Source organism: Vulpes lagopus, chromosome 12 (assembly GCF_018345385.1).
Source record: "Vulpes lagopus strain Blue_001 chromosome 12, ASM1834538v1, whole genome shotgun sequence".
Taxonomy (NCBI): Eukaryota; Metazoa; Chordata; class Mammalia; order Carnivora; family Canidae; genus Vulpes; species Vulpes lagopus.
In genome coordinates this window covers 44,050,254-44,065,414 of record NC_054835.1, presented here as the reverse complement: position 1 = coordinate 44,065,414, position 15,161 = coordinate 44,050,254, and the positions used below count along the sequence as shown (strand labels likewise).

General features: G+C 51.6%; 1 protein-coding gene across 14 annotated transcripts in view; it reads right to left on the bottom strand.

Moving 5' to 3' along the window:
* The window catches only part of MAPT (microtubule associated protein tau), a 105,551-nt gene that overhangs the window by 16,553 nt on the left and 73,837 nt on the right, over window positions 1–15,161 (bottom strand). For 7 of the 14 annotated variants that reach the window (XM_041724687.1, XM_041724694.1, XM_041724697.1 and 4 more), the window contains 3 exons: window positions 14,830–14,885; window positions 10,855–10,984; window positions 7,095–7,360 (listed from right to left, as the gene is read on the bottom strand). In XM_041724687.1, coding sequence (XP_041580621.1) covers window positions 7,095–7,360; window positions 10,855–10,984; window positions 14,830–14,885 — 452 coding nt within the window. Of the gene's footprint in view, window positions 1–7,094; window positions 7,361–9,566; window positions 9,621–10,854; window positions 10,985–11,993; window positions 12,192–14,829; window positions 14,886–15,161 lie in introns of all 14 variants that reach the window. The other 7 variants (XM_041724690.1, XM_041724688.1, XM_041724691.1 and 4 more) reach the window with 3 other exon arrangements.

Here is a 15,161-nt window from a genome sequence, read left to right as displayed (position 1 = left end):
TGTTGAGCCTCGGCTCTGGGCAGACAGTGAAAATCCTCATCAAAGGAACAACGTTTTCCAAGCTCCAAATTTTGATCCAGGGGACTCAGAGTCAAGGGAGAAATTCCTGCGGTCAGGGTTTGATCCGGGAGGAGAAGCTGGGGTGAGGCAGCTCCACTCTGGTTTGGTCTATTTCCTTGAGGACCTGAAGTGGCCCCAACGCTCCCCCGGCCTTGATTTGATTCCGTGTGGGCTCAGAGCTCTTGAGGTGCTCCCGATGGCTCAGTTCTCCCCCTAAGAGCTCCCAGACTGGCCCAGCGTCCACCAGCTGTCCCTGGCAAGGCCTGTCTCTAGCATGCCCTGGTGCTTGCTGGGCCCAACTTGGCTCCACTAGGGTCAGTATACCTGGTGCATCTTTAAAATGATGGTATTTACAGCAGATTGATCAGAGATACAGACGCTGTGCACAGGGAAAGGTGCCCAGAGGGCTGTCCCGGGGGAGGGTCCCAGCCTGGTGCCATCCAGGGCCTGGCCCCTCAGCTCAGGTTCCATTGAGTCCTTGGCCCTGATCCAGGAGAAGCGGACTGTCCCAGGTACAAACGGACTTAACTTACTCCACATAAATGTTCTACATGCGTGCTTTTAAAAATGAGAACTGGGACTTTGTTACTACACATAATGAATTTTAAAAATACAGTCTTCAGCGCACCAGCGTGGAGCTAGACGCAGCGCTCTGTTGCCATCTTGTGGCCGCCTGCAATATTGCAGCCCAAGGCTCCAGAGGGTCCCGGCTCCTGGCTGCTTTCCGCCCTGCCCTTCCCCGGGGCCCTGGCATCACCCAGCGACTGGCCTGGATGTTCTCAGAGCCAGCCAGGCCACCCCCAACGTTTGGGCCCCTGTGCCCTTCTCCGGCTGTGACTTTCTCAACCTTGGCAGCCACGAGCACCGCCCAGTTCTGACCTGAGCTCCATGTCTCCCAGCCTGGATGGCCCCTGGGACCCCGGGTTTCCCTCTGTGCTCTCCACTGAGCCACAGGAGGGCTGCTGAGCGCTCAGCGGTTGCCTCAACCCCACTGGGCCCTCACCAGCCCTGCCTTTCAAAATCTTGTGTAAATGAATAAAACTCCAGCCTAAATCCATGTCCCCTGGCCACCCCAGCTGGTGCCAGTTCTAGATTTTTTTTTTTAAAGATTTTATTTATTTGAGAGAGATAGAGCGAGCATGAGCAGGGGGAGGGGCAGAGGGAGAAGTGGACTCCCCGCTGAGCGAAGAGCCCAACACGGGGCTCCATCCTAGGACCCCAAGATCACGACCTGAGCTGAAGTCAGATGCCACCCAGGCACCCCTGTTCTAGCTTTATTTTGCTTTTGGTTTGGACATCTCTAGGATGCAGTTTCCCTCTGCCTTCATTCAGCCCTTGTACCTAGCACTCTGTGCAGGGGCCTCTCCTTGCAAAGACCGATGATGGTCCCAAAAAGGTCTGTCCTGTCTTCTCTGACTTGTTGGTGACACTTCACATCGTGGGTGACAGTCTATAACACGGGTGACCCTCAGTGTGGGGACCCTCCATGGTGGTGGCTGCTCTCCACTGCATATCCTTCCCCGGCCAACCTGTCTCCTCTTGCCTCTTTTTCTCTAGGCTCAGGGACAGGAACTGTCTGCACAGAGCCTGGCACTCAGAGATGCCCCAGAAATGTCAAGTGAATGAACAAAGGACAGGAGGAAGGAGCCAGCTTTGGGGGCTATTGTATGTCCTATTGCACTGGTTGTGTTTGTTGAATTTATTTCTGCTTTTACCTTTGCTTCTGCAATTTTTTAAAAAAGATTTTTATTTATTCATGAGAGACACAGAGAGAGGCAGAGACATAGGCAGAGGGAGAAGCAGGCTCCCTGCAGGGAGCCCAATGTGGGACTCAATCCCATAACCCCACGATCGCGCCCGGGGCCAGACGCTCAACCACTGAGCCACCCCTGCATTCTTATTTTTTGCATTCTTTTTTCCCCTCCACTAAAAACATAATTGCTACGCTGCAGCCATTTCACTTTTTTTTTTTTTTAAATAACCAAAGCACTTAAAATGATGAATTCCTTCCAAATTCAATTTGAGGGCACCTCCACAGGACATATGGTGTTTGTTACCAGTGCACATGGAAAAGGCGTTCTTCCTTTTAATTCCCAAGTATTAGTGGTAATGCTGGTGATACGTACACAATCAGGTTCTGGTACTTGACACTGAGGTTAGGGAACAGACCAGTGCAACTGCTCTTTCCCTATATTTATAGGTATTTTTCTTTATTTTTTTATTTATTTTTATTTTTAAATTTTTTTTTTTAATTTTATTTATTTATGATAGGCACACAGTGAGAGAGAGAGAGAGGCAGAGACATAGGCAGAGGGAGAAGCAGGCTCCATGCACCGGGAGCCCGACGTGGGATTCGATCCCGGGTCTACAGGATCGCGCCCTGGGCCAAAGGCAGGCGCCAAACCGCTGCCCCACCCAGGGATCCCGGTATTTTTCTTTACAGACTGTATGGATTTTTGGCATAACATCTGATAAAACTTCGATCATACAGTTTAATTCCTGGTATTTAAAAATTCCTCTTATTGGGCTGCTTGGGTAGTTCAGTAGATTAAGCATCTGACTCTTGGTTTCAGCTCAGGTCATGATCTCAGGGTTATGGGGTCTGAGATCTATCCCTGCATCAAGAGTCCTGCACTGGGCTCCCTGCTTAGCAAACAGCTTGCTTCTCTCTCTGCCCCTCCCTCTGTTTCACATTTTCTCTCCTTCTCTCTCTCTCTCAAATAAATAATCTTTTTTTAAAAATTGAAAAAATTAAAAAAATAAAATTAAAAAATTAAAATTTCCCTTCTCAATCACAGGGACTTCTTATGCCCTTCTATTTTTTGCTTTACTGTCACCTACTATTACACTTCCAGTTACAATGTATTCCTATCCATGTTTTTCTGATTAGAAATGTTTTCACTGTAGAAAATTTGGAAGGAAAGGGAAAAACATGCAACCTCTATGAGCCACCGCTGGCATTTGTCATAGTTTCATTTTCTCTGTGAACTTTTTATATCAGTAGTAGGCAAAACCTGAATATTTCTACACTATTAATTTTGACCTCATCGTATAACATTTACAAATGTTTATATTTACAAAAAAATTTTCAAGGTATTTTTCATGGGCTACGTAACATTTTATAGTATGGCACCACCATTAACTACCTCTCTATTGTTAGGCATTTAAACTGTTTTGTTTTGCAGTTATAAATAAAACTCAATGCACACTTTTGTGCTTAAAGCTTTTTCTGAGTTTTGGGTTTCTTCCTTTCTTCGATTTGAGAGTACAAAGCACTTCTTTTGTTCTGTGTGAGGCTACGGGGACCCAAAGATCTCAAGATGACCTTCAGCTGAATCCAGAGGAAGGAGACCCTTTGACAGATCACTGGTTTAGCAGAATGAAGTTGTGAAAACTATGGACATTCCTTCTTTAGGTACAAAAGGACTGTACTGTACTGATGTGCCCTCTTCAGGATGAAAGGGTGTCAACTTCACATCACTTACACCTGCAGTGGGTAGTTTATTATTTTTTTTAAATGTGTTTGGAATGCTGGTTCTTTGTTTCTGTGTCTGAACACCTCCCCACCCGAGGATAGGGCTGGGAGAAAGTCAGGGCAGGGCTGCAGGACACAGGGGGTGGCCTGGGCTGGGAATGAGCTGATGGAGGAGGCAGGTACTTGGCATCTGAGAATGGACAGGGTTAGGACTGAAAAAGGAAAATCAGTCATCAGATCCAGGGTGCACAGGAGACCCTAGTAGAGAGTCGAAGCCAGAGACAGCAAGTGAGAATCTGGGGATGCTGGGTCTCAGCCGAGACTGCACGTTGGGAACAGCTGGGAAGGCTCCCCGGGAGATTCTAATGAGCCTGGGGAAGGCTCTGGCACTAGGATTTTGAAAAGAATCCCAGCCCCAGGTGATTGTCTTGCAGTCAGGTAGGAGAGCTGCTGCGGCAGGGAGGTGGGGGGCACAGGCGTGCCTGGTCTGCGGTGCTGGCCTTCCTTCCCTTCTCCCCGCAACGTTTGTGGATTCAGCCGGTTCTGCTAAAGTGGCCGAGTGACTACCAGCATTTTCCTTTAAGAACAATTTTGTTCTGGACTCTTCAAGCAACCCCTGCTCATAGTAGCAAATCATGAAACTAGAGCAAAGGACAGAGCGACAGAACACAGATCTTTTACGTTTTTTTTCCAACCACTGATTTACATTGATCCTCGGAGGTTTTCGGTCCCTGCAGGTTTACAACCTGGACCCTCTTGCTCCTCCTTCTTCAGTATGATCGGCTATTCAGGGGAATAAAAGTCCTCTTATTCTTCAGACTCACAGCGCTGTTCCTTCTGCAGCCGAAACAAGCACCTACTGAGCTAGAGGAGGGCACAGGGCCCCCAGGATCTCGAGGAGACCTCAGGAGACCCTTAGTCCCGGCACTTTAAAGGCATTTTTCCATGGATCCCATATGCCGCTTCTTTCCTGTTTCTTTTCTTTTTTCTTTTTTTAAAGATTTTTTATTTATTCATGAGAGACACACACACACAGAGAGAGAGAGAGGCAGAAACAGGCTCCCCGCAAGGAACCTGATGTGGGACTCGATCCAGGATCCCAGCATCAGGGCCCGAGCCGAAGGCAGCCGCTCAACCTGCTGAGCCATCCAGGCGTCCCTCCTGTTTCTTTTCTCTTCATTTTCCCTGGAGATTTAGTGTAGCTCTGGTAGGCTGAGATTTTCTTTGTTTCGGACAATTTTCTCAGTTTTCCATGGGACTTAAGGAAACTCCTCCTCTTCCTTTTGCCACTTCCCTGTGTCTTCCTCCAAAGAGTCCTGAAAAAGTTGCCCTCTCTTTTTTAACCCTTCAGCAAATGTGGACATATGTGTGCACCCAGCATGGTGAGGTGGAAATGGGGGTGGGGCGCCTTCCCCCTTTCCTCTCTGAGCATCAGATCACTGGTCCCCATCCACCGCACTCCTCTTCCCCCACAGACAGGGCAGCCCCAGGTGTGGGGGGCAGATTCTGTCCCCAGAGGAGTCCTCAGTGGGAAATGGTTAGCCCTGGCACTGGTTCTCTGCAGAACCGCCGGATCTGGGCCAGGGGTACCCACAATTTCCAAGTCAACCACAGGGGAACTCAGGGCTCATGGGGGTGCAGCCTGGGCTGGCGGGGGTGCAGCCTGGGCTGGCAGGGGTGCAGCATGGTTGATGGGGGTGCAGCCTGGCTGGTAGGAAGAGGTGGGCGTTTGCTGGTGTGTGACAGCCCACAGGTTGGGGGATACTGATGATGAGTTTCCCTCTCACAGTAATGAGTTGTCATGAGACACTGGTCACAGCCACACAATCTTCTTGTCAGTGCAGAGCTGGCTGTGTGGGGTTTTGTTTTTCCTTTTTCAAAACGAGGAGCAAATGGTCCCTCTATGTTATGAAAATTGGGCCCACAGGGAACACTCAGTGCTGAACGCCGGTGGGAACATCCCACCACCTTGGCAACAACCTCTCTGCAGGTCCCTTGGCCCTCAAAGCCTCACAGAGGGGTCGACTTCAAGCCAACACCCCAACTGCCCCAGAGCTGCCCCTTCTGGAATGAGACAGGCATCTTTCCAAGGAGCAGCCAAGCAAACACCACAGAAAAGTAAACACAGGCCCAGCGCCAACCCTGTGGACCAAAGACCAGTGGCCATGAGCCCCAGGGATCTACCCTGGGACACACCCAGACCTCCCAAATGGGCAGGAGTCTTTGGGCCCCAAGGATGAGAAAGGCCAGGGGGAGGCTTTGAGGCTCCACGGGGAGCAAAGCACAGGGCTTCAGTTAAGGCACCAACATGGACAGAAAGCCCTGAGACACCCTCCCTTCGTGGGGACCCAGGCCCCAGCCAAGAGTGACATCAAGAGTAACAAGGGCCCCCCCTGTTGGGGAGACAAGTGGTTCCAACTGATTAAAGGGAAATGTTGGCTCTGGGTTCTGTAATGTTCCCCCGGAACAGCAGGAGGCTCACTGCCCCCCAAAAGGCCCAAGCTCAGGAGTCCCAACACATCTGTACTCCTAAGAGCAGAGTCTTGATCCTCTCTACTCCACAGCTTCCACCCTTCTCCCTTCTCTACCCACCCCCCACCCACAACTGGTGATACGTGGGGCAGGCTGTTAGCGGCTGAACTACGTCCCCCCAAATTCACATGCTGATGTTTTAACTCCCATTGTCTCAGAATGGGACCATATTTGAAGACAGGTCTTTAAAGAGGTGGGCCACAATCCAATATGACAGGAAGGAGAGACTGGGACAGAGAGGCACCCAGAGAAAAGACCACGTGAGGACACAAGAAGGCTGCGATCCACAAGCCAAGCAAAGAGACCTCCATAAAACCAGTCCTGCCAATACCTCGATCTTGGACTTCTGGCCTCCAAAACAGTGAGGATATACATTTCTGTTTTATAAGCTGCCCGGTCTGTGGTCTTTTGTATGTCAGCCTCAGGAAACTCATACAAAGGGTGACAAGAGACAGGAGGAGGAGGAAGAGGTCCAGGTTGGTCCCCACCTCCCGTGACCTTAGGCCTTTGGAAGTTCATGTTTCTCCACCTTTAGGAAACCCGACAGTTTCCGGAGCACTCACTTGTCCTGAAGAACAGTTGTTCAAAATAGCACCCCCAAATTCCCCCAGAACCAAGGCTTGGAGAGAAACCTGAAAAAATGTCCAATGAACGCCAGAGACATTCACCTATAGATGGGTCGTGTCATGTTCTAAACGCAAGACAAGTTGGGGAACCTCTGTGGGTGCCTCCACTTTGAGAACTCCTCAAGTCATGGAGAAACAACCAACCTCATAATCTCAGATACTGTCTGGTCAGCAGAGACTCAAACAGGGAAGGAAAGAACCAGTGCTTTCTCTCCCTTGAGCAGGGCGCTCACGGCGTGGTGGTGACCCCAAGACAGAACTGAACTATACCGTCTTTCCTTGAAGAGATCCAGGAGGGACCCAGGTGCTGTGTGCTGTCCCAGGTGTGGGGGGACCCACACCCCTCCTCCCAGGGTCCTGGGGCCAGCACGCTCCCAGCCAGCCCCTGCGTGTGCCCTTACCTTCCCACCTCCTGGCTGGTGCTTCAGGTTTTCAGTGGAGCCGATCTTGGATCTGACGTTCTTTAGGTCTGGCATGGGCACAGGGGCGGTCTGCAGGCGACTCTTGGCTGCAGACGGCGACTTGGGTGGGGTGCGGACCACCGCCACCTTCTTGGGCTCCCGGGTGGGTGGGGTTGGCAGGGACGGGGTGCGGGAGCGGCTGCCAGGAGTGCCCGGGGAGCCGGGGCTGCTGTAGCCACTGCGATCCCCAGATTTTCCAGATTCACCTGGAGAGAGAGGAGGCAGTGAGGCCGGTGCTTGGGGTGAGTGGGAGCTAGAAAAGGCCTCGGGGGCTGCTGCCCGTCCTGAGGGCCCTCTCCCAGACTCAAGGCTGGTGAGGCAGGTGGGAACAAGGTCAGGAAGCTCAGCTAAGCCAGCAGGAGGCTGCCCCTGGTCTCATTTCTAGAGAAATGTCTCTTCTTCCAGGCCTTGTTGTGTAGGGACAGAGACTCCGTTTCCCAGGGAAGCAACAGAGTGGTCACCAAAGACCCTTTCCCGAGGGGACCGACTCTACCCCATGGCCCTGGGGTCAGGGCACAGAGTCTAATGAGCCATGTGGTCTCAGATGAGTCACTTTCCCTCTCTGAGCTTACGGGTCTCAGCTGGAACCTGGAAATGATCACAGTGCCTGCAGGGAGGGAGGCCAGGCACGGATGCGCGTAGATGTGCTTTGGAAAACTCAAGTGCAAGTCTGTGTGGCTTTTCCCTGAATAAAGGTGACATGGTGACAGGACCAGGGGCCACCTGTGTTGGATCTATTAGACCCTTTACCCCCTGGGTGAATTCTAAGCCACTCAGCATGTTCAAGGCTCCATTCCCAGCAGCCCCCTGCACCCCCTTCCCGGCCCCTCTGTGGTATGTGTGCTCCAGGACGGCAGGCCTGCTCCGTCCGAGTCCACCTGTCCTGAGCTCTCCAGACAAGCCACGCCACCTCGGGCCGCCCTGCCCTGCCCTGCCCTCTCTGAGAACTCCCTTCCCCCTACACTGATGCATGGTGGAACCTGTACCTTCCAAAAATTCCAGGAAGGCGGCTGGGGCTGCTCTTTCCCCAACAGACTCAGTCCTGGGCTTCTTCTCAGGCTTCCATCCTGCACTTCCCAGGGCCCCATACACCCTACAGTTACTATTCCATGTACCCCATGAAGCAGCGTTTCTCCAGATGTGGCCCAGGGACCCCTGTGTCAGAATCTCCAGAGGCTCAGGTCAGGACCGGGACCAGGAAGATGCAGATTCCTGGGCCCATTCCTGGTGTGGGCTGGGGCCCCCACTACTGGCTCCTCTCAAGTTCCCTGGGAATTCTTGAGCATCCTTGAGTCTCAGAGCCAAGGATGCTGTGCCCATGGGAGGGCCTGGTTCTCCTCCGCTCTGAGCTCTACTGCCGCCTCCAAGCTTCCTGGACACCCCGGGCTCTGCCCCAGGAACCAAACAGGGACCTGCAGACCCCAACCTGGAGAAGGGTGGCCCCTGGTTGGAAGCGCTGAGCAGCAACAAAAAGGCTACTTCTCTCATCAAGAGGAGAGTAAGCACTGTCACTTGCAGAGCTTGAATTTCCATGTCTGCTGGATGTTCCTAATGTCGTCAAGCTCAAGTCCTGGCAACAGGACTAACGAAGTTTTTTCTCCTTTTCCACATAGGGAAACAACAGACAGGGCCTCTGCTCCAGGCTCAGCATCCCTGACCTCTGCTCCTGCTTCCAGGCACACAGGCTGACCGCTGGACTTAGGGCAGCTACAAATCCTTTCTGTGCCACTAAACTGCAGATTGACTTTAGGCAACTCACACAACCTCCTAATCCTGTGTCCTCATCTGGAAAATGGGGAGCGTGGCCACAGCCTGCAGCACCAATTTGCAGGCTGGATGTGGTATCAGTGAAAGTGTCCAGTGCGAAGTGGGGAGTGCTCACAGGGTGTGTATTAAATAAATGCCAGCAAAGGGGTGCCTGGGTGGCTCAGTTGGCTGAGTGTCTGCCTTCAGCTCGGGTCATGATCTTGGGGTCCTGTGATGGAGCACCACATCGGGCTCTCTGCTTGGCAGGGAGTCTGCTTCTCCCTCTCTCTGTGCACACTCTCTCTCTCAAATAAATAAATAAAATAAAAAATAAATAAATGCCAGCAGGAATTTCCCACCCACACCTGGGTCCGGGCCTCCAGCACCCACAAACAGCTGGAGACATGCTTCCTCACCCCCCCCACCCCCCACCCCCCCCCACCCCGCCCCAGAGCCTTGGCACAGGGACAGAAAGGTCCATCAGACAGACGGCATCCGCGTAAGCCACACACAAGAGGAGGGGCAGGATTCTGACGGTTCTGGGTTGAGTTTCAATGTGTGAAACCCACGCTTCAGCACAGGTCCTCTCTGCTCTCCAAACCTGAGCCACACACAGCCACACGCGAACAGCGAGTGCCTCACTGGGCAAAGCAGCCCCAGAATTACCTCGCTCGGATTTTGCCCCCGCAGGGGGTGGTTTTCTCTGCAATTGCTTGGTGGCTTAAAAAGAAAAATCCACAGAAAGTCTCATTATAATCAAGCTTAAACAGGGCCTCGGTGAGCTCTTCTGCATGCTGCAGGCACCGGCCAGGCCAGACGGCAGAGGTGAGCCAGGCGGGGAAGGTGTTCAGAGAGCAGGTGCCCTGGCTGGCGGGAAACAGGGCAAGGTGGCCCACAGAGATCTGTCCACCCAAACACAGGTAAGATCCAAAGAGAAGTGCACATGCTTTTCCCAGTTATGACTCCAGTTGTGGGTGCCAACTGGCTTAGCGCCACGTGAGGAAAAGCAGGATCAAAATCATTTATAAAATCCAATCACAATTCTGTGAATTACCGTTGTATCATAGGAATTATATACAGGAAGAAACCATCCAGTGGCCAGTCATGAGCAGCCATCCTTGCAGCCACCACCCCAGGGCAAAGGAGGCAAACACCACCGCGAAACATGCAGACAAAGGGCTGTGAGCTGCTACTCTAGGGCCAGCGCACAGCAGAGATACCATTGAACCGGTCCAGGGCTCTCAAGGCCTGTACAAGATCCTCAGGTGCCTGAACACCACCCCAAAGCCAAGGAGGGCCTGATGCCCCCTGCGTTGTGCAGAATCCAAACCCCCTTGCCTGGGACATGGCCCTTTGGGGCACTGGGAGGGAGGAGCTCAGCCTGTCTCCCATCCTCAAAGAGGGCCTCTACTCTTTACAGCCCCACTGGGAGCAGAATCACTCCATGAAAGCTTGCCTGATACTCAAAACCACCTGGGTTTTATTCAAAGGAGTGCAGGAAAAAAGGCACAGCATGCAGGTGCTCAGCCGAGATGCTCAGGTCCTGCCAAAGTGCTCACTCCAGCAAGTCCCCCTGTTTCCAGAGACACAGAGCCACCACGCATCTCACTTGGGGACTGAAAAACACCTCCCAAGGCCCCAGGACTTGGGGTCCGAGAAACTCAGAGCATCCCCCTCTCCTGCCACTCATTAGTCACGCGGCTGCATTCTCTTCATGCTTGAAGTGAGCTGCTTAGACTTATTCGTGCAAATGCTTAGGGCCTTTCGTCATTGCTCAAAAATGGAGATTCGATCTCTACCTGGTAAGATTGGCAAAAGGATTAAGAAGAAAAGGAGCATTGTGGTGCTTAGTCAGCTACTGGAAGTGATTAATTGCCAGGGGTCTTCAAAGAGAAGGATGGCACCTACTAAGAGATTCCCCCCAGCCCTGGATTCCAGAGAACATTCCTCTTACCGCCCGGTGGGGTCTTGGGGGAGGGCGTGGTTTTCGCTGGAATCCTGGTGGCATTGGCCTGGCCTTTCTGGCCTGAAGGGGTGGCTCCCCGGGGTGTGGCGATCTTCGTTCCAGTTTTACCGTCCGCCCCCTGTCAACCGAAGCACGGTACAGTGGTTTTTACGACTGGGAAAGGTTACTATCACCTAGAATCAATGCCAGCCCCACTCAACCTCCTTGACTCAAAACGAGGCTAAGATCCGAATGACCCTTTGCCTATTACTAGATGCAACAAATGTCTTCCACGACGTCAAGGGTTCAAGGGACACACAAACCCATGGCTCCACCCAAACACCAAGCGCCCTGACTACCGTGTGTTCCGAGAGGAGCTGCTCACTTGAGTTCTCACCAGAGTTGTGCTATTGTGTTTTATAAAAAGGTAACAGAGCTTTTCGTGATGATCGGGCTCATTATCGGCCCAGGGCGCTCAATGGGCAGGACCTTTTCCGACTGCTCCGTAGGGTTTATCACACTGATGGGGGGGGGGGGGTTCACCAGAGGCCCGCGGAAGACACCGAAGAATCTGATGGCGAGTGCTGGCAGAGCTGGGCCATTCTTTTGTTCTCTCCCAAACAACCCTTAGGTTTTAGTGACTCCTGAGCATGCTAAGAGCCCCTGGCCAGCACCAATCAGCAAACGGGCCAAAGGCTGCGAGCCGCTGGTGCCCAAGCAGTCCGCTGACAGGGCTCAGTTACCGGGTGTGACCTTGACACATAACACAAACTCAGAAAAGAAACTGACATTCACCAGGAATCACAAGATGGTTCAGCGGGGAGTGCCCTTGTGGGACAGGCACTGCCACTTGGTGCTGCATCAACCCCCATCGGGGCCATCTGGAAGCACTCCCAGTTACCAAAGGCACTCGGTTAGGCGGTGATTTTCAAACCAGGGCCCCCTCGGGTGCTGTGGGGGCTGCCATGAGGGAGCTGAGCAAAATAGTGCCATGCCCCCCATTTCCCATTTCAACCAGAACTGTCCTTGTTCTACGTGGTGCTTCTAGGTAATAGCTTATCTGAAGGAAAGTCTCTGTGGCTCAAAACAACATACATCTGAAAACCGTACTAGAGCAGCCTGATTCTTTTCAAAGGTGGTTTCCTTACCTTGGCTTTCATCTCCTTTGCTCCAGAACTGCCAGTTCGGGGTGTGACAGAAGAGACGTGTTTAGGAGAGGAAGATGACTCTGGGCACACGGCGGGGCTGGAGGGTTTGATCAAAGGGTCTGAGCTACCAGGAGTGGGGCGTGTGGGGCTAAGGCAAGGCCTATTTTTCAGGGTTTTAGCAGAGGAAGGTGTGGATGTCTTAAACATAAACATAAATAAAATCAAAATAAAAGTCAGCACATGGGGGAAGGAAACAAACTGAAAAAGGATAGTAACTAAAAATAAACAAGGCAGGTAACAGCTTAAAGCAGTGATCTCCAAACTGTCTGCATCACGTACCCTTATCCATCCTTCTTATCCCTGAGGTCCGGAAGTGGCTACACATCCTAATGCCCCTGTAGTTATTTATCAGCTAAGTACATATACCACAATGCCAACGTATGATGTACATTATAAAACCTATAGAGGACAGAACTTTTAAAAGAGAGGAGAAAAAAATGGATAGAAGTTTTAGAATGTTCTTTAGCTCACTGGATCTTCTTGTGCTGCACCCCGCCACTTTGGAGACCACTGGTTTAAAGGTGTTTCACGCCCAAAGAGTTAATGAAGATCGCCAAAGCATATGATTTGTAGGATGTTTTTCAAGAAAACATCCCCAGTGTGTCATGGGTCAGAAGGGCCCCGCTTTCTGCTAAATTCCAGGTGAGGAGCTCCTGCTGTCCTGCTAACCCTTGGCCTTCTCCTGCCACACTGAGAGTATCATACTTGCTAAAATCAGGATGGTGCCTATCCCACGTCTTAAAGATCCTGCCTTATACCTTAGGTTACATGTGCACACATACGCACACACACACACACACACTTACTGATTAAAGCCTCAAGCAAAACTAACCATAACCTTCTCTGGTAAATCCTAATCTGGCCAACGTTCACTCTTGAACACATTCTACCTTAGGAAATAGCCTGGAGGAGGGTGGCTAACCCAACAAGAGGTGGTAGTGCTGGATGACCTCATGGACGGAGCTGTCCCTTTGTGGACAGGGAAGCTGATGGACAAAGGCTGGCACCCATGGTTTGTCCTAACTGGCTCTGGGGGACTCTGACAGGGAAGCATGGTCCTGGCGGACGAGGAAAGCTGGGCGGAGGAAGGGTCGTACCTTCAGCCACCAAACCGAGTGGCCGAGTCCAGAGGTATTTCAAAGAGGGAATCAGAGCTACCAAGCAAGCAGTCTGACCACAGGCTTCATTAGGCTTCTTGGGTTTGTTTACTCGTTGCCCTTGGATCCCCCACCAAAAAGGCCGAGGCCCTCTGTGCGACCAACATGGAAGGAGGAGGGCCACGGGATGGGGAAGGGTGTGGGGGAGGGACGCAGGCTGATGTCCTGCAACTGGGGACAAGAAAATTTGGGGGTGGGGACTTCTCTTACCCTGGGTGCACAAGGGCCCCCTTCTGCTGGCAGAACTCCCCACCTGGCTCAGGTTTGGGAAGGATCTGACCCTTTGTCCAGGGCAGGGACACTGTGCCCACGTGTGCAAATGAATGAATGAATGGAATGCATGCATGCATGCATGGGGCTGGGATTCCTCGGATGCATATCATGACTGGCTAGCAGCCCTTGCTATGGCTTCACACGTCTAGGGCAGAAGCCCCCAAGTTCCTGCAGAACCCTCAGCTGCCTCACCAGGTCTTGCGATGGCAAACCCTGACTTTTTAGAGGGGAGGGTGTCACAACACGTGCTACCAACTCCTAGAGCCACACTCCGCATCGGAGGAGCCCATCAGGGCTCTGGACCCAGGGTTTAGGACCCAGATGTTTTAGGCAGAATTCATATTGGAAATTTGAGATGCCTTTACGAAAAATAGGTCTTCATCTGGGGGTCACAGTAGGGTGTTCCATGGGGAAACTCTACTGTGTAGTTATGGGAGAATTTTCCAGGATGCAAAGTCATTAAAGGAGGAAACTATTGCTGACAGGAAACACTGGTTCTGGATGTGCTTTTTGTGGGAGCAGGGGCTTCATCCACTGGTCCTCAGGTTGGTTTTTGAAGTCTGACTAAAGCTTGCATCAAACTGGTGCCTTGGCCAGATTTCAAGATGGTGTCAAGTGCATTGCTGCCCGCTTGTCCACTTAGCAGTCTGGGCGTGTATCAGCTTTCCCACCCCCCATCCTTCCCACCGGACGGCAGCCCCACTTGGAGCTCTGCAGCAACCAAGCCACCTGCCTAGAGTTCTCAGAACACATATCACCTCTTCATGCTTCTGGGCTTTGCTGTGCTGTTCCTATTCCTCGGAACGCTGTTCCCACCCCTGCCTCAGCAACCCTCCTTTATATTTCCTTCCCAGGCTGCCCCATAGGTCCTCTCTTCTAGGGCTTTTCCAGAACCCTCCACCTTAGGTTAGAGGTCACTTTCTTGATCAATGCTTCCTCAGCCACCTGAATAAATGGTATTTTCTATGCACTTTCCATATGTGTGTGTACATATACGCAGCCTGGATCTGCAGTGGGAAGTGTAAGGTGTGCAAAATTCAAACTTTATTGCAGAAAATCCAAATGTATCTTTGTTTACTATGAACATCTCATTTCAGCTATGCTAGTGGAATTGCATTTAGGAGCATTACTTCCTTAACCTGCTGACCACTCTTCTCTGGCATAAGCATCAAGGTGAGCAAATGCTGGAATTTTAAAAGTTTGCATGAAGATACAATGCATTTTTTAAAAATGACAGTCATCCTTCAGTGACAGATGCTCCCCACGTGTTACAAATAAAAATTCAGATAAGCACAGCCTCTTGGTAAATCTGACGTCGGCAGAGGTTTGTGTTTTCGTCAGCTTACCTTGGCTTTTTTGTCATCGGTTCCAGTCCCATCTTTGCCTTTACTGACCATGCGAGCTGATAAGATATAAAATGAAAACACATGTTATACCCATCTGCAGAGCTTATGGAAAGAGCTGGATATAGTTACTCTGATTTCTCGGGATCAGTACAATGGGTTTTGTTCAGCCGGGCTTGGTGGAAACCCAGTGGATTTTCTTTCCCCTTGAATCTGTCTCTTGTTGTTAGTATCAACACAGCACACTGGGGTCACTGCTTGGAGCACCCTGACAAGAGGGGAGAGCAGGCTGGCTGAGGGTGGGAACATGCAGAAGGGGCACAGTGAAGATTCTT